Source organism: Narcine bancroftii, chromosome 4 (genome assembly GCF_036971445.1).
Source record: "Narcine bancroftii isolate sNarBan1 chromosome 4, sNarBan1.hap1, whole genome shotgun sequence".
In the NCBI taxonomy this organism is placed as follows: Eukaryota; Metazoa; Chordata; class Chondrichthyes; order Torpediniformes; family Narcinidae; genus Narcine; species Narcine bancroftii.
The window spans coordinates 302,856,476-302,883,176 of record NC_091472.1 but is presented as its reverse complement, the minus strand read 5'-3'; the positions used below and the strand labels follow the sequence as shown (position 1 = coordinate 302,883,176).

The 26,701-nt window shown below is 37.2% G+C and overlaps 1 protein-coding gene across 2 annotated transcripts in view; it reads left to right on the top strand.

Moving 5' to 3' along the window:
- Positions 1 to 26,701, top strand: part of LOC138762187 (transcription factor Sp3-like) — a 92,814-nt gene that overhangs the window by 54,079 nt on the left and 12,034 nt on the right. For both annotated transcript variants that reach the window (XM_069935750.1, XM_069935749.1), the window contains one exon: positions 16,585 to 16,810. In XM_069935750.1, the coding sequence (XP_069791851.1) occupies positions 16,585 to 16,810 (226 nt within the window). The remainder of the gene's footprint in view (positions 1 to 16,584; positions 16,811 to 26,701) is intronic.

Here is a 26,701-nt window from a genome sequence, read left to right as displayed (position 1 = left end):
GGAAGATATTTCTCTGGCTAAGGAATCTAGAACTGTGAAGAATAAGGGATGGGTGTTTTAGGACTTGAAGCCCTAATGATGGCTTTAGATGACATTTTCCTTCTCCTAATATATCTTAATTTCAAAGTATTATCTTCTAAAGCATGAGGTACAATATCCCAAATTTTGATCTCTTTAATCCAACAAATCAAACTCTGTGGCTGTTACCTTATGTAGTCTTAATTCATTGATAAAACGGATAAACTTTGCATAGCTTCGCATTAAGACTTTCATAACGATGAATAACAAAGTATTTACTGTATGATAAAGATACAAAAGATATATTAAAAAGCTTTTAAAGAAATACACAACGGTATTTAAAGAGATAAAAAATTTCAAAGAAAAATTTCTTTTGCTCAGTCTTCCTTCATGCCCTATAGAATTAGCCTGGGCGGATATTACAACATATTACATCATAGTCACTATGGTAACACAACAAACAATAGTTCTCTTAGAGACGGGCACAAAATTAACTAAGAATTAAAAAACAAGGTTTAAACCTTTACAGTGACCTTAATCATAATGTGCAAAGAAAATGTCTAGATATGAGAATGAGTGCCATTTGACAGGGTGTGATAACAAAAAAGTAGATGTTCTTTCCAAAGGCTTAACATCAATCTAGAAATGCCATGTGCAGTCGATCCAAAGTTTAGTATAGCTGAAGCATGATTTGTTAATTCTTAAACTCAGTGTCCTGACCAGTGAGGGCTAGCATTATGTATTATGCCTTCTTTACCACTGTACCTAAATTTAAATGTAGACGTACAGCACTGTAACAGGCCATTTTAGCCAATACTCTCAGAATGTATCGAAAGGTGGGAGGAAACTCAAACCCCCGTGGGAAAACCACACAGACGGGGAAAAGGTACAAACTCCTTACACAGTGTGGGATTCAAGCCCTGGTCCCAATTGCTGGCGCTGTAGAGGCATTGCGCTAACTGCTATGCCAACCTTGCCACCCACCTACTTTCAAAGTATTAACTTGGCAGTTAAAAATGGAACTAGCTTCTAGAACAATAAATGCTATTAGATTTGATTCAATGATTACATATAAACCTCAGGAAATTAAAGATATATTTTGAAAATTTTATGAAAAATTGTATACTTCTGAAGTATTGGAGGATGAGGCTAAAATTGGTTATTTTTTAAAGTGATGTATATTGGGGATTTGGGTGCTTCTTTTACTGCTAAAGAAGTAATAGATGTACTTCGATCTATGCTTAGTGGGAAGTCTCCAGGGGATGGTGGTTTTACTTCTGAATTTTATAAAGAATTTCAGGATTGATTAATCCCTTTATTGATAGATGTATTGAAGCAGGCAGCAGAGGTTCATTCTTTTCCAGATACTTTTTCTAAAGCAATTATTAGTTATTCTTAAAAAAGGTAGGGAGTCATTGAAAGCAGGATCTTGTAGACCTATTTTTTTTAAATTAAATGTTGATTACAAAATTGTGGTGATGATTCTGCCTAACAAGTTAGCTAAATATTTAGCAGATTTAATTCATTTGGATCAGGCGGGTTTTATTAAAAAATGGTTATTCGGCAGATAATATTGTGGTTGATTTCTTTAATTAATCTTTCTCAGGAGGAATCAAAACTACCAGTGGTTATTTCATTGGATGTAGAAAAGGCCTTTGATAGAGTAGAGTGGAGTTTTTTTTAATTTAAATTTTTGAAGAAATTTAAATTTGGCCCCTTTTTTATTGGTTGGTTTAAGGCTTTATATAGAAGTCCTACTGCTAGAGTCGTGACAAATGGACAGTTATCTTCACCTTTCATGTTCACCAGATTGACTAGGCAAGGCTGCCGTTTGTCACCAGCTCTATTTGCATTAGTTATTGAACTTTTGGCTCAGGTGATTAGACAAGTTAGTAATATTAAAGGTATTAAGGTGAAGTCTGATGAATTTAAAATTAATTTGTTTGCAGATGATGTTTTGATATATTTAACAGAATTTCAGAATTCTTTGAGGAACTTATATAATAGATTGGAACAGTATGGTGAGGTATTAGGGAATAAAATTATGCCTTTGGCTGAAATAGATTATTCTTTGTGTAGGCATATTGTGAAATTTAAATGGTCAAATCAGATCAAGTATTTAGGTATTAAGGTAGATTGTTTATTATTTGACTTTATTGTCTAAAATTAAATATGATTTGAATCGATGGAAAGATTTACTGATTACATTAATAGAATGAGTTAATTGTATCAAATGAATATTTTTCCTCAAATTCAATATTTCATTCTATTCCTTGTAAGTTTCCTCAAAACATTTTTAAAGTATTTAAATGCTTTGGTGAGGAAATTTCTATGGAAAGATAAAATGGTAAGGGTATCATTACAGAAATTAACTTGGAAATATGAATTAGGAGTCTGCAATTTCCTGATTTTCAAAATTATTATAAATCAGCACAATTAAAATTTATTAATAAGATGTTTGAAGTAGATAAACCTTTGATATGGGCTAATATTGAACTATCTCAGATTGGTGAGAAGGAGATGGATCAGTTTTTTTATAGATGGAATCCTAATTATTGAGTAATTATAATTTTCCTGTTTTGAAACACTTTATGGATTTATGGTATTTAAAAAAAATGAAGTCACAGGTACTGAAGGCAAGATTTCAGGTAAAACTCCATTGTATTAAAATAAGCTTTTCTCCTTTACACTTAATAATCAACTTTTGAACTTATGGGATCAAAAGGGTATTAAATTGGTGCAAAATTTGTTATGAAGCAGGTTATTTTATTTCTTTTCAAAGAATGAAAGAGAAATATACATCTTCAAATACTCTTTCATACTATCAAATTAAAGCCTTATTGTTGAATAATGTTGGATATACTCTATGGTTACTTAGACAATCTAAGTGTGAAATTTTACTTAGGGTGGTAAGAAGGGATTTGTATCTGAGATATATGTTTTATAACAGAATAAAATGCTTAAGCCGGATATTCATATATCTAGAATGAAATGGGAGAAAGATTTAGGTATATGTATTTCTCAGGATGATTGAATGAATTTATGTAAGGATAATATTACAAAAATTGTAAATGTAAGGTATCGATTGGTTCATTATAATTTTATTCATCAATTATATTTAACTACGTAAAAATTAAGGAAATATAATTTTTTATTCGGATTTATATTTTAGATGTCATAAGGAGGAGGATTATTTTCTACATTCTACTTGGTCATTTGAGACTGAAACCTTTTTGGAATAAACTTAAGGAATTTCTAGAAGTTATTTTGAAAGTGAAATTTTTATAAGATCCTGTGGTGTTTTTGTTAGGCAATATTAAGAGGATTAGTTTAGAACTGAAATTAAATAGATTTCAAATCGCTTTTTTGAGATTGACTTTTGCTGTGGCTAGAAAATGTTTGGCAATTACTTGGAAAAATGAGATTGATTTGACTATTCAGAGATGGCATATGGAATTGAGGTCTTGTATTCCATTGGAAAAGATAACATAATTTTTGCGATAATTATTTCTTTTATTGTAAAACTTGGAGGAGCCCATATTTGGATTATATGGGGTTGAATTATTAAATCCCCTTTTCGCACATTAGTGGTGTTGCTCCAAACCATGGTAATTAATTGATGAATTTTGATGTTATGTGATTTTTTAAAAAATTTTTAGGCGTAGAATAGAGGGGGGTGGGTGGGGTAGGGATGGTGGTGGAGGGGGATTAGTTTTTAAAAAAAAAATCATATATATTTTGTGCCGTTTCTAAGTTTTATTCATTAATTGTATGTTTAACATACGCAACATGATTTCATAAATAAAATTTCAAAAAAAGGCAAATGGAATGTTGGCCTTCATTGTTAAAGGAATTTAATTCAAGAGCAGGGAGGGGATGCTGCAACTGTACAGGCACTGGTGAGACCGCATCTGGAATACTGTGTGCAGTTCTGGTCTCCATGTTTGAGGAAGGATATACTGGCCTTGGAGGCAGTCCAGAGGAGGTTCACCAGGTTGATCCTGGAGATGAGGGGGTTGACCTACGAGGAGAGACAAAATCATCTAGTATTATAATCACTCAAATTCAGAATGAGAGGTGATCTTGTAGAAATGTATAAAATTATGAAAGGGATCGATAAGATAGATGTAGGAAAATTGTTTTCACTGGTAGGTGAGACTAGAACTAGAGAACTCGGCCTCAAGGTTCACGGAGTAGATTTAAGACGAAGATGAGGAAAAACTGTTTTTCCCAGAGAGTAGTGAATCTGTGGAATTTTCTGCCGGTTCACGGAGTAGATTTAAGACGAAGATAAGGAAGAACTGTTTTTCACAGAGAGTAGTGAATCTGTGGAATTTTCTGCCGGTTCACGGAGTAGATTTAAGACGAAGATAAGGAAGAACTGTTTTTCACAGAGAGTAGTGAATCTGTGGAATTTTCTGCCCAGGGAAGCAGTTGAGGCTACTTCATTAAACATTTAAAATTCAGTTAGATAGATTTTTACATTAAATAAAAAGGAATTAATGGATATGGGGAAAAGGAAGGTAGGTGGAATTGAGACAATTATTAGATCAGCGGGGAGGGGGGGTGCCACATGATAACATGAGGCTAGACTTGATTTCTCTACTCGCTCTGAAATTAAATTAACTCTTTTAAAAGAGTTAAGTCTGAACTGACTGCAAAATAATAGAAGAGGAAGCTATCAGAAGGCCTTCAAAACAATATACAATGCCACCTAAGAAAGATAAATTGTTACTTATCAAGAACTTGATTAAGATAAAGAAGCTGATAAAGAAGAGGTCTACCTTAAAGAAGGATCCGAGAGCTCTCCGGAAGGCAAGTACCCATGGTGACAGACCTGGAGCTGGGGAGATCTTGAATATTGGTGTACAAATTCTCCCCCACGAATGGCCGACTGCCACGGGTGAAGAAGTGACACTGCGGGTGCATGAGGAGTCGCGCATGCGCAGACCACAAAAAAACCGAGGCAATTTTTTTTAAAAAAAGCTCAAGAAGCCTCCAACTCCAGTGATCAAGAAGAGGAGCAGGAAGAAGAAGAAGAAATGTATGTTGAACACAGAGTTTTGGCCAAAAAAACAGAAGAAAATAAAGGAGTCTTGTATATCTACAACTGAAATGAAGAAATATATGGATTCTTTCCAGCAAACTTTGTTACAGTTAACAATGGAAGTTTTAAAAATGTAGAGGGTACAATTGAAAATAAGGGATCTATGAGGAAGAAAGAATGCTGTCTCAAATGGAACAAAAATTTGAAGTGATGGAATGCAAAAATTAAAGGTAATGAATTTGAAATTCAGCATGTTAAAGAGCAAATAAAGAAGGTTCAAGCTGAGGCGGCTGCAACTAAAGAACAATTAACTCAAAAAATTGATGTTAGAAAATTTTAATAGAAGAAATAATATAAAAATTGTTAGACTTGAGGAAGGCAATGAAGAGCAAGATATGAAGAGATTTTTTTACAACTTTGGTTTCCACAAACTTTGGGGGTAACTGAATTTCAAGGAGATACTGAGATTAAAAGAGCTCATCGAGCATTATGACCTAAGCCAGAGCCAGATCAGAAGCCATGTTCGATTCTGGTCAAGTTGCTTTGTTATGAAATGAAGGAGAAGATCTTGCGAAGCAAGCGAAGGAGAGACAATCGCTGTTGATTTATAATGATAATAAGATTTTCTTTTACCCTAATATAAGTTTTGATTTATTGAAAAAAAAGAATTTAATGCTATTAAAAATATGCTATGGATTGAAGGTTACACTTTTGTTTTAAGGTACCCAGCAGTGTTTGTTCCTGAGGGTAAAAATAGATTTTTTTATGGAACTCAAAGAAACGGAAGTGTTTGCAGATTCGTTACTTGAGAAAATGAATGAGAACTGGGAGATATTTGAAGAGAGAGGAAATGGAAAGTTTGCAGTTGGGGATGTATAATGAAATGATAGAAGTTTTAGGAGGAGAGAGAATATTAGAAGGGACAGTTTTTACCTGATAGATCTGTGTTTTTAAAAAAAAATGAATTGATCATTGTAAGTTTGAGTAGATTTGAGGCATAAGAGATGGTATAACTTTGGGGGAGTTAGGTGAGAGTATGAGCCTGGCCTCCGCGGAATCTAGTGGGTGGGTGTGGTTTTCGATTACAACTCCTATAGATCAAGGGTACAAAGACGCCACAATGTACGCCTTTGGTGGGGGGTACGGTTTCTGTTCTTTGCTGTTTCCTTTTTTCCCTTTAATACACCTAAATTTAACAATTGTGTTAAGAAATATTTAGTATTTTGGATGTAGGAGGAATGGAGATGGAAAGTTAGATGGTTATTGGATTTTGAGAGTTTAGATAGCTGATAAATTGAATTTTATTAGTATTAATATTAATGGGATACAGAATCAAATAAAACAGAAAAAACTATTAGTTTATATGAAAAAAATTAAAACAGACATAGCTTTTTTACAGGAAACCCATTTGACAGAAAAAGGACATCAAAAATTAAAAAGAGATTGGGTAGGAACAGTAATAGCATCCTCTTTTAATTCTAAGGCTAGAGGTACAGCAATATAAATTAATAAAAATGTATTAGTTAAAATATTGGATATTAATATAGATGTAGCGGGGAGTTGCGTAATGGTGAATTATCAGATTTATTTGGAACAATGGACCTTAATGAATGTATATGCACCAAATATAGATGATGGCAAATTTGTGCAAGATATATTATTGAATTTATCAAAAGTTATATTGGGAGGGGATTTTAATTTTGCTTTAGACTCTAAATTAGATGAAAAATAAGGTAGCAAAAATGGTAACAGATTTGAAGAAAGATATGGATTTAGTGGATATTTGGAGAAAAATCCACCCAAATGAAAGAGATTATTCTTTTTGATTTAAAACATATTCGTGGATTGATATGTTTTTATTTTCTGCACAACTTCAATATAGAGTACAACGAGTGGAATATCAAGTGCAGGTTTTATCAGATCATTCACCTTTAATTTTGTTTATTTAATTGGAAGAAAAACAAAAGGTAGGTTATAGATGGAGGTTAAATAATAGTTTGTTGAAGAAAAGGGATTTTTATGATTTTTGGGGCAACAGATAAAAAATTTTCTAGATATTAGTAAGGATTCAGTTGTGAATAAGTTTGTATTATAGGATTCAATGAAGGCATATTTGAGAGGTCAAATAATGTTATACTTCAAAAATAAAGAAAGAATATATGAAAGAAGTAACTCAATTAGATAAAGAAATAATGAAATTGGAGAAAGAAATTCAAGTACATAAAGGTGAGGAGAAGAGAAAATTGTTAGAGTTGAAGACTTAATGCTGTGTAGACTTAGAGTGGAGAGAGATATAATGTGAACACGACATATTGCATGTTTGGTGAAAGAGCCCATAAAGTTTTAGCATGGCAATTAAAAACAGAACAGATTTCTTGAACAATAATTGCTACAAAGAAATTATTATGACAGATAACATAAAATGCAGGAAATAAATGATAATTTGAAAGTCTTTTATGCTAAACTTTATCATTCAGAGTCTAAGAGAGATGATAATAAAATGAGATTATTTGAGACATATTAAATTACTGGTGTTAAAGGAGGACAAAAAGATAAGACTGTCCGAGAATTTTTCAGTAAAAGAAGTTTATGAGACTAATGTCTCCACAGGCGCCACGTGAAGATGGTTTCCCACCAGAATTTAATAGAGGTTAAGGGGCTATTAATACCTGTATTGATGGCGGTATTAGGACAAATGAAATAGGTTTATGATCTACCTGAATCTTTTCAAACAGCATTAATAACTGTAATTCCAAAAAAAGGGAAAGATTGTTTACAGCCTTCTTATAGACATACAATTGAATACCGACTATAATATCGTAACAAAATTGTTAGCTAATAGGCTAGTTGAATTTTTGCCAGAATTAATAAATTTAGATCAAACTGCTTTTCTTAAAAATAGAAAAGCATCAGATAACATAGTTAAATTTTTAAGTCTGGTAAATATAGCACAAAATAGGAAGATTCCCCTGGTAGCATTAGATGCAGAGAAAGCATTTGATTGATTGGAATGGGGTTTTTAAATTTGAGACATTTAATGCTTTTGGGATTCCAAATACTTTTATAAACTGGATAAAGGCATTGTATGATCAACCAAAAACAAAAGTGGTTATGAATAAACAAATCTCAGAGCCCTTTTTGCTTGAAAGATCTTCTCGACAAGGTTGTCCATTATCACCCCTTTTGTTTGCATTAGCATTGGCAGAAATTATTAGAACTGATAATAAAATAAAAGATTTGAAATGGGTAATAAAAACATAAAATTAGTTTATTTGCTGATGATGTTATAGTATATTTAATGAGACCAGAAATGTCTTTTAAAAAAAAGTTGAATGAGAGATTAAAAGAGTATGGGTTAAGTATCAGGTTTTAAGATGATAAAGTGAAGTAATGCCTATGGTGGATATGGATTACTCTCAATGTAAAGGATTGACAAATTTTAAATGGCAAAATGAAGCAATTAAATACTTAGGAATTAAAAGTAGTAGAAATGTAAATAATTTGTTTCAACTAAATTATTTGCCGTTGTTAAAAAAAAATTGGAAGAGGATTTGAAAAGATGGAAGGATTTACCAATAATGTTAATAGAACAAGTGAATTGTATTCAAATGAATATTTTTCCAAGAATACAATATTTGTTTCATTCATTGCCTATTCAAGTATCAGAATTTTTCTTTCGAAACTTGAATTAAAAATACGTGCATTTCTTTGGAAAGGTAAGCTGTCAAGAATTGGTTTAGAAAAAATAATGTGGAAATTTGATCAGAGTGAACCAAGACTACCAAATTTTAAGAATTATTTTAAAGCAGCTTAATAGAGGTTTTTCTCCTGTTATCAACAGGTGAAAAACCAGCTTGGATTCAAATAGAAATGAATAAAACTGGTAAAATTATTCTGGAGTTAATTTTGTTAAAATGAAATAGTGGGTCATTTAAAGGAACTAAAAGATTTTCTGTATTGAAACATATTTTAAACATATGGAGTAGAATTCATAGTGAGAGAGGAATTAAAAATTATCAATTACCAAAAATGTTGTTAAAACAAAATCAACTTCTTCCTTTTGCTTTGAAGAATTATTTATTCATTAATTGGTATATTAAAGGTATACAGAGAATAAAAGATTATTTCTTATGATCTTTTTTCTTAATCTTTGATCAATTAAAAGATAAATACAATATACATAATAATACAATTTTTGCATATTATCATTTAAAAATGTTTTTGTAAAAGAGACTGGGAGCAGATGAGACTCCCTAAACAAAATCAATTTGAAAATATAATAACAGATACATTTATTGTTAAAAAATTTATTACTAATATGTATATAAGATTACAAGAAACTGTAAAGAAAAAAGATTTATATAGATCAAAAATCTGATAGGAGAAAGATTTATATATATATATATAAATTCAGGAGGAGATTTGGTCAAAATTATGTTATGAATACAGTAAATGTTAGATATCAAATGGTTCAATATAATTTTCTTCATCAATTGTATTATGCTCCACCTAAGTTAAATGGACTTAATCCTAATTATCCAAATAAGTGTTTTCGATGTACGAAAGAAATAGGGACTTCTTCATTCAGTGCAGTCTTGAGCATAAGTTGAAAGATTTTGGAATGAACTGAGTTTATTATTAGGGCAAATTATGAAGGTAAAGATACCAAAGGATCCAAGAATATTTTTACTTGGAGATACTTATGAAAAGGATATAAAATTGAAATTGGACAAATACCAAGAAAAACTTTTAAGTATTGCAATTGCAACTGCAAAGAAATGTATAGCGATATCATGGAAAGATGATAGAGAAGAGTTATTAAGTAGATGGAATAATGAGATGCGAAATTGTATACCTTTGGAAAAATTACGTATAGTTTAAGGAATCGAGTTGAAAATTTTTATAGTATTTGGAAACCATATATGATTTTATGGATAATTTTCCATCCACCTTTTTTGTCTTATCTAGTCCTCTTAATTAGCAATTATTAATAACAGTGATTGTATTTGCTAATATTATTGTATATTAAATGGTATGTATTTTCTTTCCTTTTACTTTTGGTTGGGGGATGGGGAGAAAAATATAAAAGTTTTTTTGTATCATTGGCGATGGATATTTGATTAATGTTTTATTCATATTTATTTCCCTGTAATGATGCAGACGATTAAATAAAATGTTTTAAAAATGATCAGATCAACCATGATCTTGTTAAATGGCAGAGCAAGCTCGATGGGCTCCTATTTCTATTTCTCCTATTTCTTATGTTCTTATTTGTCTTCCTTTTCTCTGAACCGTGAGTTCCTTCACAACTTGGTTAATATTAGCTGACCACTATCGTTTTCTATATCACTTCTACCAAAAACAAATGACAATTTCTGTGATTTGTATTGTTGTATAACTAGCGTTATTCCCTTCCCTGTATCTTTCAGCATTTTGTTGAAAAATCTCCTCCAGGATGATCCAGTTCAACAATTTCTATCAACACCCCTGTGCTCATCACACAAAGTCGCCGGAAATACCTCAACTCTACTCTTCCTTTCTCCTTTCTTCCAGACTGTGTTGGAGCCCAATCCTGGTATTGACAGAAGCAGGGACTTGTTCCTTCCAATTTAGTGGTTACATAACTCTCACTGTCGTACCCTGTGCATTAGACAAACCAAATGCATGTGCCTTGCTGGGCAAATGTTTGGTCTGCAAATGCAAATCCAGTTTAACCAGTCACTGAAATCTTATTTGAATTGGTAAAAAGCCTAATACTTTAGAGACAATCTTCAAAGTTCAGATTTATTGTCAAAGTATGTACACGATATCACATACAACCTTGAGATTTTTTTTTCCTGTGGGCCAAGCAGAATTTCTACTTATTGGTAGTACAAGAAACTGTACTTAAGAAAAGATGCAGAAACAAAAGAGAGAAATGTAAACAAACTCTGCAATGCAGTATAAAAAAAATCAGTAATAAATAATGTGCAATGTTGTTTAGAGGTCTGAGATGGAGGGGTAACAAATGTTTCTGAACCTGGTGGTCAGAGTCTTGTGGCACCCATTCCTCTTCCCTGATGGCTGCAGTGAGAACAGAAAGAGCCCTGCGTAGTGTGGATCCTTGATGATTGCCGCTGCTTCTGACAGCAGCATTCTGTGTAGATTTTCTCAATGCTGGGGAGAGTTTAGCCTGTGATGTCCGTGTCCACAACCTTTTGCAGGGCTTTCTGCTCTGACGTATTGATGGCGCTGCCATACCAGGCCATAATGCATGCAGTCAGCACACTTTCCCCTACATATCTTCGAAGTCTGCCAAGGTTTTTGATGTCATGCCAAACGGAAACTCCTGACCATGTAGAGGCACTAACGTGATTTCTTCATGATGACATTCGTGTGTTGAGTCCAGGAAAGGTCTTCTGAGATAGTGTCTTGCAGGAATTTAAATTTGCTCACCCTTTCTGTCTCTGAAGTGATAATTATCAGTAGACACATCACAATCTTCTGGATCTAGCATTATTTTAAACAATTCACCCCTTGATATTATCACATTTGCAGTACTGTATTTTTATGCATATAATGCGTGCGCTAAATGCTTTTTTACAAACCGGGTTACCCACTGTGCATTATCTCTTTAAACACGCTATACCATTATTTTGTTTATGTCCTCCCAATACCCACCTTTCATTATTCACTCATGCTTTTACCATCCCTTTAACCTATCATCAATTCTTCATCTCTTCAGACTGCCATCCTTTTTTAAAAAAATTTTTCATCGTACTTTAACTAATTTTACTTCTAATATTTCATATTACAACGGCAATCATCAATGTGTCTATAAACTTTTCATTCCATTGATGATCCTTGACATGAGTATTTCCAACATTTCAGCTTTATTTCCCATTTCAAGCATGAATTTGAAATTTGAATGTGATTGGTTACTAAGCACTAATTGTGAGTGTATTTGACTTGCTTGATCTTGATTAAAACTCTTTGGATATGGCTCATATGACCAAATTTCCAAGTAAACTTTTTATTTTCAGTCCTATTGCTGAAAACAAGTTCACAATCCTGGGCATTAACACGAATTCTGGTTGCACAATTGCACCAGAAATGTAGCTTTCTTTTGTGTCCAAATACTTGCAATTAAATTTTGTCTTGTGGCACTTTTTTCCAAATGAATAACATTGAAATATTGGATCAAATCTTAATATCAACTAGCAAGTTTTATGAAGTGCCAGTTGATGAAGTAGACGATGTGGTCAAACAATAATCACGGCTTTTATTAGCAGAAACTATTAGTACAGCAAGGCTAGCCGAAGGGAAGACAGACAGCTTAGCAGAGATTCACCACAGTCTCCCCCTGGCAGAAGAAAGGTTAAAGTCAAAAGGGTAGCTGCTAGGTAAAACTTAAGCAAGAAATACATGGATACCATATTTGGCATTGAGAATTCTCTGACAGCCAAAATATGCCAGTAACTAGCAAAGCAATCCAAATATAATAAAATGTTTTATAAATACTGCAGCCTCTCAGGTTGTTTACAAATTCTAGTTGGTTTTCTCAGAGGAACAGGTGGAGGCCTTGTACGCTTTGCAACCTTGGGAACTGATACAGGTCCTGGGTCTGTTGTTTGGGATGGTTGGACTTCTGGACCCGCTCATGAATCGCCAGCATGAGGCAGTGGACCCTCAGCATGGCCATCTGAATGCTTACTGGGGGTCACAGGCTGAGTGGGGGGTGTCCAATCTCTCAGGCTCACTCTGAGTCAGGGTGTGAGGAAGGGGCGAACCAGGTGGGGCCAAATCTCTTAGGGGTACAGTGTCAGTGCTCCATTCTGAGAATTTAACATGAGCATAGTTGGGATTAGTATGCAGTAACTGAACTGGTTGGACTAGAGGGTCCATTTTACACTTTCGAGCGTGGCTGTTCAGCAGCATGGTCCTAGGCTCAGATAAACAGGCTGGCCAGTCCATCACAGTTCCTGATTTCATAGGAAATGCAAACATACGTTCATGAGGAGTTTGATTTGTTGCAGTACACAATAAAGACCGAATAGAATTTAGCGCCTCAGGCAGCACCTCCTGCCACCAAGTAACAGGGTTAACCATATGTCTTTTAACGCAAGGTTAACAGTCTTCCAGACTGTTAGCCCTTTCGACCTGCCCATTGGCCTTTGGGTTGTAGCTCATGGTACAGCTGGTGGCAATCCCTTTTTGTAGCAGCGTTCATGAATGCTGAGCCTCTGTCTGTATGAATGTAATTGGGAAAACCAAAAACACTGAAAATTCTGTCAAGTGCCTTAATGACAGATGCTGACAAGACATCACGGCAGGGTATCGCGAAGGGAAACCTTGGATATTCGTTAATTACAGTAAGGAAATATACATTTTTGTTGTTGGAAGGTAGCGGCCCTTTAAAATCCAAGCTAATCAACGTAGTGCGGTTTGCATTCTGCGCAAACAGGGCAGCTTTTAGTCAGTTTTCTGACTTCTTCCAGGGTGTAAGGAAGGTTGTTAGCTCTTATGTAGTGGAAGAATCTCGTGACCCCTGGGTGGCACAGTCTACTATGGATCTCTTTTAGCCCCTCCAGCTGAGCACCAGCAGCAGATCGTGACAATGTGTCAGAGGGATCATATAACTTGCCAGGTCTGTACTGGATCTCATAATTGTAAGTTGAGAGTTCTAATTGCCAGCGTGCCATCTTAATGTTTTTGATTTTACTTTTGTGTTTAGTACTGAACATGTCGGCTACAGATTTTTGATCAGTGACCAAGGTAAATTTTCTGCCGGCTAGAAAGTGTCTACAGTAGCGAACAGCTTCAATGATAGCCTGGGCTTCTTTTTCTATGGCAGGATGTTTTAGTTCAGGTCCACGTAACGTGCGGGAGAAGAATGCCACCGGTCTTCCCTTTTGATTAAGGGTTCCTGCCAAAGCACAATCTGAGGTATCAATTTCCACTTGGAATGGGACATCCTCGTCAATGGATGAGAGTGCAGCTTTGGCAATGTCAGCTTTAACTCTCTCGAAAGCCCTCAAGGCCATTGAAGAGAGAGGAAAAGATTTAGTGTCAAACAGAGGGCGCGCTTTCGTAGCAGTCACATACCCATTTGCAGTAGTAGGAAAAAAAAATCCCATACACCTTTAAGGGCTTTTGCTGAGTTGGGGGTGGTAACTTCTTAAGGGGAGCCATTCTTTCCGATTGGGGCAGATTTCGCCCTTGCAGACAATGTAGTCCAGAATGGGTAGCTCTGTCGCGTTGAAAACACATTTGCCCTCGTTAAATGTAAGGTTGAGTTCTTTAGCTGTTGCTAAAAATTTCTTTAGGTTGCTGTTGTGTTCAGTCTGTGTTTTCCCACAGATAGTGATGTTATCCAGATGGGGAAATGTACCCTGTAACTCATACGTTCGAACAATCTTATCCATCTCTCTCTGAAACACTGACACTCCATTAGTGACTCCAAAAGGTACCCTTTTAAACTGGTATAACCTCCTATCAGCCTCAAAGGCCGTATTGGGTCGTTCCTTTTTTTTAAATGGGGATTTTGTGGTAAGCTGCTTTGAGGTCGATAGTGGAGTACACTTTGATTGCGCTATCTGATTAATCGTTTCATTGATGCATGGCAGGGGGTAGGCATCCAGGTTAGTGTAACGGTTGATTATCTGGCTGTAGTCAATAGCCGGTTGTTTCTTAGTATGAATTTTCACAACTACCACCTGGGCTCGCCACGGACTCTTACTGGGTTCAATTACTCCCTCTTTCTCCCTCTTTAAGCAATCGCTGGGTCTCAGCTTTGATAAACTCACGATCCACTTTTCAATGATTTATCGGGGGATAAATCATTGAAAAGGGAGGGAGCTTTGATCTTTAAAGTGGACAGACCACAGTAACTAGCGCAGGGGATGGTAAGTGGGTAGCGGCCCATCGAAATTTAACCCTACACTTTTCATCTGAGATTGAATATCCAACCCCAGTAACACAGGAGCGCAGAGCTCAGGTATAACAAAAAGCCAGACATCAGCAAGGCAATGTCCCTGCAAATTTAAAGTAACTTTACACTTGTCCTGTACTGTTTTCATAAGTTACTACAAGCCATCGATATCTTTCGATTTGCTGGATATCGCCGCAAATTTAAGGCTTTGGCGACCTTTTCGTGGATGTGGCTGTCAGTACTCCCCGAGTCTATTAGGCCATTGAGAGTCTCACCATTCACCTCCCCCTTCATAGTCGATCGTTGCAGTCCGTAACATCCCCCAAGCTTTACAGTCAATTGAGCTATCACAGGGGAACTTTGTGCTGATCTCACATCGCTGTCACTTGAAGTCGGTTCAGTCAGCTCGTCTGAAGATTCCTCCTTTTCACAGTTGTCTTCTATTCCCGCAGCCCCAGGATGAATTTTCTTGGTGCTTCTCTTCTTCTTATCAGTGGGAGTACTTTTCACCTTACACGCTTTTAGGGAAGTGGCTGAGTTTCCCACAATAGCTGCAGGTAGCAAACCAAGCCGGGCACTTCCGTCTGGGGTGCCAGCTGTTACCACAGAAGTAGCATTTGCCAGGGGCTCGCCATTTTCTTTCCTTTGGGATTCCAGCACTCCAGGATGTTCCCCTTTCGGTTTCTAGCATTTCATTGGACTGCATAGCACTTCTCAGTGTTTTGGCTCGAGTGACTGCCCGGTCGTAGGTTAAGGGCTCCATCTCCAGCAGCCTCTGACAGATGTAACTGGAGTCGATTCTGTTGACAAAAGCATCCAGCTTCAAGGCGTTGAGGTGTTGTTGCACATTGACTGCCCTGACATCACATTCATTTGCCAGGGAGTCGAGGGCCAGTGCATAGGCAGCATCACTTTCCCCGGGTTTCTGGGGTCTAGTCAGCAACTGGTGTCGAGCAAGCACCACGTTCCGTGGCGCTCCATAGTAAGCAGTCAGACGTTCCCAGGCTATAATCAGAGTGGTAGCTCCTTGCGTTACGGCGAAAGGGACCTCACCCAGCAGGGAATTCAGATGGCCCCACTGTATCGCCTCATCGACCACGTTGTTTCGAGCGATGTAGTAATCGAAACCAAGCAATCCAGTGATTGAAAATTTCTCTGGCCCTCGGGGCAGACTGGTCGATTATCATCCGCTCTGGCTTGACAGCTGCGTCCATTTCTGCTAATAAAATTGAAGTGCCAGTTGATGAAGTAGACAAAGACGATGTGGTCAAACAATAACCATGACTTTTATTACCTGAAACTCATGGGACAATAATGAAAGACAATGGGTGCATCTACAGTTATACTCAAGGGGAGTGTCTTTAACAGTAGAAATAATGCACAGCCAATGTTAGTACAGTAAGGCTCACCAGAGGTGGGGCGGGGAGGGGGGTGGGGTGGGGGGAGGAGGGAAGACAGGCAGCTTGGCAGAGATTCACCACATTTTGAAAATAATGACAACTGCATATTTGTACTTTCCAATGTCCTTATGGTTGATAAGCTTTACTTAAGAACTTTTGTGGTCTTGAAATACTTAGGCAAGGATTTAACATGATCTTATTCATTCCAGATATTCAAATAAAAGAAGAAGAAGAAGATGACTCTGAATCATGGCAACTCGCATCACAACCTTCTACAGTGACTAATGTGGGAAATGCATCAGTCCTTGGTTCCAATGACTTGGCACAAGTATCTGTAAACCTGGATGAGGATGGTAATGATCAGCAGTACCAGGCAGGAAAACGACTCCGTCGAGTCGCATGCACCTGTCCTAATTGCAAGGATGTTTCAGGAAGGTATGCTTGTTTTTAGTACAGAATCTTTCAATTGTTGCATAGAAATTCCTTTGTCTTGCCTACTTCATTACCACCATACTCATAATTCTGGTCTTTCTATAAAGGTCACAGTTAATTAATTTTGTTTTAACTGATGCTTGATTGAGTAGTCAAACCTTCATAGATGCATGTGATGGTTTTGGTCTGAGAGTTTAACTAAATTTGTTCCTCTTCATTAAATATTATGTTTTTAGCTTAAAAGTCTGCCATCAATTAAAAAGGTTTTAATGCAATTGAATATCTATTGTTTTATCAGTGATGAATTACATAGTCAGAGGCTGTGGAGAGACCTGATGGGAATTAATAAAATAATAGGAGGCGCTGACTGGATAAACAGTCAATATCTTTTTTCCCCCCAGAGTAAAATGATAACATATTGGAGGAGTAAATAGATTTAAAGAATGGGGGTGGGGGGTGGGGGGAAGAGTGTGGAATTCAGAAGAATGAAAGGGATCTGAAACAAACAAAATTATGAAAGGTGTACATAAGTTAGAGGTAGGTACGTTGTTTACATTGGTAGGGGAAACCAGAACTAGAAGGCATAGCCTCAAGATTCAGGGTAGTAGATTTAGGACGGAGATAAGGAGGAACTGCTTTTCCCAGAGGGTGGTGAATCTGGAATTTGCTTCCCCTTTGAAGCAATGGAGGCACTCAGTAAATATATTTAAGACAATGGCAGAGCAGACGTGATGGGCTGGATGACTAACACCTGCTCCTGTTTCTTGTGCTCTTATGTTAATCTCAGGATTGCTACCTGTGTCACATACTAGTCAGCAGGAATAGCAGGATAATTTGGGTGAATACTTTGCTCGAACAGTGGTGAAGGACAGAGGTTTCAGATTCCTTGGGCATTGGAACTGGTTCTGGAAGAGGTGGGACCAGTACACACCTGGGCAGTACTGGGTTAAGTGTCCTTGGGGATTGTTTGCTGCTTCAGTGCTGTTGGGGAGGGTTTAATGTAGTCCACAAAAGTGCTTGGCAAACTCAGCAGTTCATGCACCATCCATTGAAAGCACAAGGGCAGTCCCTGGGGAGGCTTTAAACTAATATCTAGGCAATAAGATGGGAAAGAAATGGAGAGTGCAAAGCTAAATAAAGTTAAAGGCTGCTAGACTTGGAACAATGAGTGTAAGGGCTTTATCTGAATGCCCATAATATTTGAAACAAGGTAAACCATCTTGTAGCATATATCAACACAAAGTGGTATGATATACAGAAACATAGTTGAAGCGTAGAGATGATTTTTGAGGAAACAGCCACATTTCAACCAAATTACCAGCATTTCCAATCTACAAGCACCATTGCATACAGAATCATATTGTTGAGAATGAGAAGCAGAGGTGACAACTCGACAGGACTGTGACCGTGGTGGCAGACCAGTGAGGGGCTCAGTGACTGAGGGACCCACACAGACTGCAGGCAACTTGTGGTTGTGGAACCCACACGGGCTGCTGGAGAGTGACTCGTGGGAATTATGTATCCAAATCTGGATTTGAGGGTGCTGACGAAAAGAAGGGCTCCCGAAGGGCTTGTGACGCCGAAGGCTTCCTGATCATGTGGGAGGGTTGGATCTGGAGCTCGGATTGCTGATGGATCGAACAGGAGTCCGTGGCTGCAGAGGCTGAGGGAGCGCTGGATGCAAATCCATGGGCAATCTGTGACTCTGAAGGGATTCTCTTTTGCTTCTCTTTCTTTCTTACTGTGAGGGGTGCAAGGAAACATTAACGGCGACTCTGCCTTGTTGTAGACAGAAGGCAATTCCATGTAATATTACATATTCTGTACTGATACATGACAATAATGGAATCTTGGAACTGGGACTTGAGTATCCAAGAGAATGAGGTAATATAGAAGGATAAGCAGGAAGGTAAGCACTTTTCTTCAACAATAATATATTTTTTAAAAATATGTGTACAAGTACTATGCAGATGCATAATTTGTATGTGTTTTATGTATGTATGTTTGCAATATGTTGCACCTTACACCGGAGAATGCTGTTTTGTCAGGTTGTAGTTGTACAATCGGATGATAAGTAAACCTGAACTTAGCTTTGGAGGCAATTCAAAGGAGGTTGCCCAGGTTGATTCCAGAGATGTCTGGAAGAGGGCATACAAAGTCATTGAGGACCCCTTCCACCCTGCCCACAGTATCTTTCAGCTGCTCCAGTCGGGGAAAAAGATACAGGAGTATCAGAGCCAGAACCACCAGGCTGAGGAACAGCTTCTTCCCACAGGTAGTGAGAATGTGGAACAACCAAGGGAATTGCTCACACTAACCATCTGAGACTAAAATATGTAAAAAAGAATATTTATTTATTTATGTGTATTGAAGAAATACTTGTCCTGCATATGTATTATGTTATGTCTGGATGTGTATCTGCATCTTTTGCACCGAGGACTGGAGAATGCTGTTTCATCAAGTAAAACTTATACAATCATATGACAATAAACTTGGCTTGAGATTAGGGGATTAGCCTATAAAGTGAGATTGAGTCTGTATTGAGATTGATTGAGCCTGGAACTGTATACTGGAATTCAGAAGAATGAGAGGGAATCTTGTTTCTTTTAAAGAAGAGTGTGTGTGTGTGTGTGTGTGTGTGTGTGTGTGTGTGTGTGCGTGTGCGCGCGCGTCCGTGTGTGTGTGTCCGTGTGTGTGCGCGTGCGCGCTGTAAGGTAAAACATCATGAGATGGGAATGTGTAGGGAGTTACCCTGTACAGGGCAGTAACAAGAAGGGGAGGTGTCCTTGTACTCCTGTTAGGTAAAACATCATGAGATGGGAATGTGTAGGGAGTTACCCTGTACAGGGCTGTAACAAGATGTGAATGCATCCTTGTACTTACAAGATAAGAGAGACATTGATGGATTGAGAGGCAGGAAGCTAGCAGGGAAAGGATAGCAACAGTTTTAGTCATTGGACAAGTAATGATATGATGATGTTCTAAGCATGTATCCAAGGGTATAAAAAATCACCATTTTGCTGATAACGGCAGAATGCATTCTCCGACTAACATGTTTAGTCGCAAGTGTTACAATCCGGTAATAAAGAACAAAGAACCCTGATTTCGACTCAGCCTGGTGTTTGTCTCACTCATTCATGAACAAAGCAGACCTAACAGCGCGTATGTATGTGTATGTTAGTGTGTGTCCGTGTGTGTGTCTCTATGTATCTGTAAATCTGTCTGTATATGTGTGTGTGTCTGTGTATATATGTTTGTGTGTGTCTGTATATATATGTGTGTGTATAAATGTGTGTGTGTGTGCGCGTGTGTATGTTAGTGTGTGTGTGTGTATATATATGTGTGTGTGTGTGTGTATATAAATAAATGTATAAAAGGGATAGATAAAATTGAGGCAGGAAATATAACTAGGGACATAGCCTCAAGAATGGAGGGAGTAGATTTAAAATAGATGAAGAGGAACTGCTTTTCCTAGAGAGCAGTGAAACTGAAAAATCTCTGCCCAGGCAAGCAGTGGAGAAATCTATCTATCTGCATTATAAATATGTTCAAAGTAGGGGAATCAAGGGTAACTGGGTGGCAAAGGCATGTGGGTGGAGTTGAGTCCACAACCAGATCAGCTATTAAATGACTGAACTCACTTGAATGGCTGCCTTCTGCTTCTTTTTAAGTTCTTTTTCCCTTCCAAGCCTTTCCTAAATTTCTCTTGAAACTTTCCTTCCTTCCTTCATTTCTTTTGGCACAAGCAGCTCAGAAATATTGGCCTTATTTTCCCTTGTTCCTCCTTTATAATTCACCACCTTATTTTATTACAATGGCTCTCTTATGGAATCACATTTGATGGGATAAAGGTCTGAGGTTACGATACCACACCACTATCACCCCAAAATCCAGTAATTGTTTAGAAGTCAGCTAATCCTTATTAATTTAGCAACTCTTTGCCCTCACCTGAATACATTAGCAGTTTCTTGGTAGGTCTTTATACTGGTATTATAAGAGCATTTGAAAAGTGGATGGCATAGTTAGCGTAGTGATTAATGCAAAGCAACCTGGGATTGAATCTGCTGCTGTTTATACAATCCCCCAGTGACTACATGTGCTTCCTCCAGTTTCCTCCCATGTTTCAAAGATGTATAGAGTTAGTAGGCTTATGGTCCAGGAGGGCTTGTGGTCCAGGAGGGCTTGTGGTCCAGGAGGGCTTGTGGTCCAGGAGGGCTTGTGGTCCAGGAGGGCTTGTGGTCCAGGAGGGCTTGTGGTCCAGGAGGGCTTGTGGTCCAGGAGGGCTTGTGGTCCAGGAGGGCTTGTGGTCCAGGAGGGCTTGTGACTATCCTATACCTCTAAATTAAAAATTCAAGTATGTCTAATGTCTATTTCAAGATGAAGTGTTCAATAACATCTGGGGATTAATGCCTAAATTTGGAGAACTGTCCCACAATCAAATCAATTCATGACATTAGCATATTGTCAAAATCATCATTTGCAAACAACATTCCAGATTTCTCCATCATAATCCGCTAATATATCCCATATCATCAGTCATAGTGATATGCAAGCAGGCTTAATAAGTCCTTCGTACTGGCTCATGCAGTTCAAACAGTAGCAAGAACACCATGTAATGTATTCTGCTCGCTCAACTAATACAAATTTATGTTTCTTCATGTTGAATAATTCTTGGAAGCAAAGTTACAGAATATGATTTGAGAGGTCATAAATGATGACAATAAAGTTGAGTTAATTGTCATCTACATTGTGCAATGTATGCATGCACTGAGATTCTTGCTGGAAAAGAAACAAAAATCAATTACAGTTGTATACTTAATTGAATTTAAAAGAGACAGTAGGTACAAAAAAAACACAGCTAATAAATATTCAGTTAAACTGATGCAAAAAAATTAACTTTGCCTGAGTCCAGACAATCCCTTTTTTGATGTTGGACAAATCTTTGATAGCTGTTAGAAAGAAATGGTTCTTGAATTTTGAGATGCTGGACATCAGGCTTCCGCCTGAAGATAGCAGTGAGAAGAGGTTGTGACTAAAAGATAGTTATGCTTCATGATGTTGGCTGCCTTCCAGAGGCAGGGCCTCATTATTGATGCATTTCAGGAGATGGGAGGTCGAAGCCTGTAGTGGATCTGGCTGTTTGTTAGCTTCTGGAGCCCTGAGATTATATTTCCTGCTAGCCAAGCAGAATTTCTACTTCTCAGTAGTGCAAGAAACTTTATTCAAGAAAAAAAATACATATGCAAAAGAGAGAATTGTCAAAAACAATATTGTACAATACAGGAAAAAAATGCTGTAATAAATAATTTACAAAGTAAGAGTCCTTAAATGATTGTCTGATTGTTGTTTAGAAGTCTGATGGTGGAGGGGTAGCAACTGTTCCTGAACTGGTGGTGTGAGTCTTGTGGCACCTATACCTATTCCCTGATGCCAGCAGTGAGAGTAGAGCATGTTCTGGGTGATGTTGCCTCTTGATGTTTGCTGCTGCTCTCCAATGGCAGCATTCCATTTAGATTTTCTTGATAGTGGGGAGAGTTTCACCTGTCATGTACTGGGCTGTGTCCATTACCTTTTGTAGGGCTTTCCACTCAGATGACTTGCTATCCCCAAACCAGACTGAGATGCAGCTGGTCAGCCTACTTGCACTACATATTTGCAAAAGTTTGTCATGGTTTCTGATGTCATTCCAAATCTCTACAAACTCTTCAGGAAGTAGAGTCATCAATGTGTTGGGTCTAGAAAAGATCCTCTGAGATCCTCTGAGATAGTGACTCCCTGAAATTTAAATTTGCTCTCCCTCTCCACTTCTGATTCCTCAATGATCGCTGGATTGTTCACCTCTGGTTTTCCCTTCCTAAAGTCCACAATCAAGTCCTTGATTTTGGTGACATTAGGTGCAAGATTGTTGTTAGTACTCCATTCAGCCAAGTTTTCAATTTTAGTCCTGTATGCAAATTCCTCACCCTTTTTTTATACAAGTCACCACCTTGGTATCGTCAGCAAGTTTGTAGATGGTGTTTTTGTCGTACTGAGCCACACATTCATGGGTGTGAAGCTAATAGAGTGGGGGCTAAGAATAAGAGTGGTGCTCCAATACTAATGGAGTTTGTGGTGATGTTCTTACCAATCCTCACTGATTGTGGTCTGGAGGTGAGGAACTCCAGTGTCCAATTACACAGTGGGATATTGAGGCCCAGGTCTTGGAGTTTGAACAGTTTTGAGGATATGATGCTGTTGAATCCCATCCTGTAGTCACTAGAGCTTCCTGATGTATGTATCATTCCATTGGTCATTCTTTGAGGTGGCACCTGCTATAGATGTGTTGCTGCAATAGTCGAATTGGAACAGATGCACGTTGCCACTCAGGCAGGTGTGGTAATGCTTCAATATCAGCCTCTCAATGGTAGATGTTAGTGCCACAGGTCGGTAGTCATTTAGGCAGGTTACCACACTTCTTGACCACTAAAGAGGATAGTTGTAAGATAAGGTGTTAGTTATTTAAAACTGAAATGTTGTGGCAGCCCCCTCGGGGTGCCTCACAAAATAAAGGGTGAATGTGATTATCCAGTCGGGCACAAGGCCCACAGCGCTGCCCTCCAAATGGCCACAACTAAAGAAGCCTAATGACCTATCAAGGAAAGCAGATCGCAAATGCACCAATCAGCACTGAGGGGCTTTGACCACACCCCTCAGCTTGAGAATAAAAGCAGGGCTGAGAGCCCAATAAAGCTCAGTGTTAACTACACTCAAATGAGGTTTAAGTCATTCCTTCTGGAAATAGTGTATTCTTTCTGAGGAGTGGGGGGGCGTGGCGTGAAGGCGTAGGGGATAAACGTGGGTGGTCATCTCTCCTGGCAGATTTGAATAAAAAACTTTTTAAGTGCTCTTTAAATATATGAAGATTTTAGTGTTTGTTTTTTTTTAGAAGTAATTAAATATAAGAATGAAAAAAACGAGAGCCCAAATGATGAAGAAACCAATTTTAAAAATAATTGGTTATTAGAAGAAGTTTGGCCTACCTCGGAGCTGGAACCAGGTACATTAGGTATTCGTCCTCCTCGCATTCAGCGATGACAGCTGGCGACTCCGAAGGTGATGCCGGCGCCTGGGTTACGGAACCCTAGTCAAGATGGCACCCAATGTTCTTCTGCTAAAGTTGAAGAATCTTCGCACATGTGCACTATTCCGAGTATCTTTCACCCCGGGGGTGGGGCAATCTAGTGTTCATCGATCCAGTGAGTCGGGATCAGCAGAGGACAGGCCCCAAACCCGAGGGGAGGTAAAAAAGTTACCGTTGTAGAAGAAGATAAAATAACTGGTGCAGCAAGAGAGGAGAGGTATCAAGAAATAAGCCCTAAAGAAGATTTGGTTAGTGAACAAGAAGAAATACAAGAGAAGACTGTTGCAGGCCAGGGTAGGCATTTCTCTAAATATAAAGTTATTTTGAAGTACAGTTTCAGATAGTGTCACAACAGATTTCTTTGGCTTTACATCTGTTAATAGTAAGCTTGCAAATGTAATGGAAGATATTTCAACTGTTGAAGCAGATGTTGCAAAATATGCAAAAGTGGTGGATAAAGTTCAAGAAAAAGTTAAGAAGATGGAAGATAAGTTGTAAGATTGTGTTTGTGATATTGATCAATGTCAACAAAAACTAGATACTTTTGATGATTCTTTTACGGATTGAAGGATTGAGAAGGCTGATTTATTGAAGAAAATTGATTCCTTGGAGAATCAGAGCTGTAGGAATAATGTGAAGATGCTAGGTTTACCGGAAGATTTTGAAGGATCGGACGGAACAGGTTACATTTTTTCAAAAATGTATACCAGATGTCTTAGGAGTGGAAATATTTCTGAATGGTTTGGAATTGGACAGAACACATAGAGCTTTGAAAAGGAAACCGTTGCCTGGCCAACCACCTCGATCTGTTTTGATTAGGTGTCTGAGATATCAGGATAGAGAATTAATTTTAAGATTGGCAGTTCAAAATGCAAGACAACATGGAGGTCCTTTGATGGTTCAAATTAGAAGTCTTTTTATGCGGATCTTAGTCAAAATATTATTAAAAGATGTAACAAATTTAATTCGGCGAAAACTGTTCTTTGGCAGAAAGGATATAAATTTGCTTTTAGATTCCCGGCTATCTTAAAAATCTTATGGGGAATATGAGTCTCAATTTTTTGATGATGATGGAGAGGCTTTGATTTTTGCTAATTCTTTGCTGGATCTTAAGAAAGGTCGGCCTTTGTCTTCTCAAGTGCAAAAATCGAATGGAGCTGTTAAAAAGAATGGTAATAGAGATCAGAAGGGACAAAAGAAGAAAGTGCAGGAAGATCGGTTGGAGGAGATGTGGCAGAAAGATTCAAGTGATTCTGAAGAGATTTTGATTGATGATGATCAAGTGAACAAAGATTTGGAAGAAGCTTACCACACTTGAAGTTATGGACTTGTATAATGTGGTTAATCTGTTTAGGGGAGATGTAAGATCTCATTGTAGCTCAGCCGACACTGTCACTCACTTAGTGGCTTACAGGTACTTGGTACTGAAAAGGGGAGGGGGAAGGGTGTTTGTGGTTTTTTTGTATTTTTTGAATATGTATCTTTTATTTTCTTTCTTTTTATTCTTTGAGGAGAAATGTTTATTTTTTTGTGGAGATGGAGATTCAGCTGCATGGATTATGGTTGCCATATTGTAGATGGCTAATTTAAAATTTGCTACATTTAATGTGAGTGGGCTTAATAATGCGATTAAATGTAAGAGGGTGTTAACTTGTATTAAGAAATTTAAAGTTGATATTGCATTTTTTCAAGAAACTAATTTGATGGAAATTTAACATCAAAAGTTGAAAAGAGACTGGGTAGGACAGGTTTTGTATTCTTCTTTTAATTCTAAAGCTAGAGGGGTGGCGATTTTAATTTGGATTCATTGTATGAGTCAATTGGAAGGGTTTTGATAGTTAATTGTAAAATGTTTTCAGAATCTTGGACTTTGGTGAATATTTATGTACCAAATGTAGATGATGAGATGTTTTGCTTAATCTATCATTGAATGATCAAATTATGATAGGGAGTGACTTTCATTGTTGTTTGGATCCTTTAGTTGATAAATCAAGTAAAGTAACACCCAGGACGAAGATGGCTAAGCAATTGTTATTTTTGATGAAGGAATATATAAACAACCAAAAGCTAGAGTTATGACAAATGGGGTTTTGTCTGGAGAAAATTAAACCAAAAAGGGAGAGATTATTTGTATTATTCAACTCAATATGATACTTATTCTAAAATTGAATTTTTTAAATTGTCAACTCAATTATTGGATAATGTAGTTTTGACTGAATATAAACATAGGACCTTGTCAGATCATTCATTGGTTTTATTAACATATGCTGGAATGGATAAGATGGTTTCTTCTTATTGCTGGAGATTTAATTCTTTGTTGCTGAAAAATGATTAATTTTGTAAGATATTAATGAACAAATTCAATAATTTTTGGATATAAATATAAATAGGAATTCTGTGAAAAGTAAGTTTGTATTTACGGGGTTAGGTTATTAGTTTTACAGTTAAAAAAATAGTGGAAGTTGATAAGTTGGAAAAAGAATTACAGAAAAGTACATTAAATAAGGGAGAAAAAAGTCTATTTAGATTCTGTGAAATTGAAATAATACATTACAAATTTAAAGAATTAAATGTTTATTGCAAAGATCTAAACAAATATGAGTTGGGGGAAAAGGCACATAATGTTTTGGCATGGCAATTGAAATCTGATCAAATGTCTAGAACGATTAAGGCAGTTGAGAAAAATTCAAAAATTTCTTAGACCTCAAGATATTAATGAACAGTTTAAAGAATTTTATTTAAAAAATATACTTTTGAAGTGCAACAGGATGATG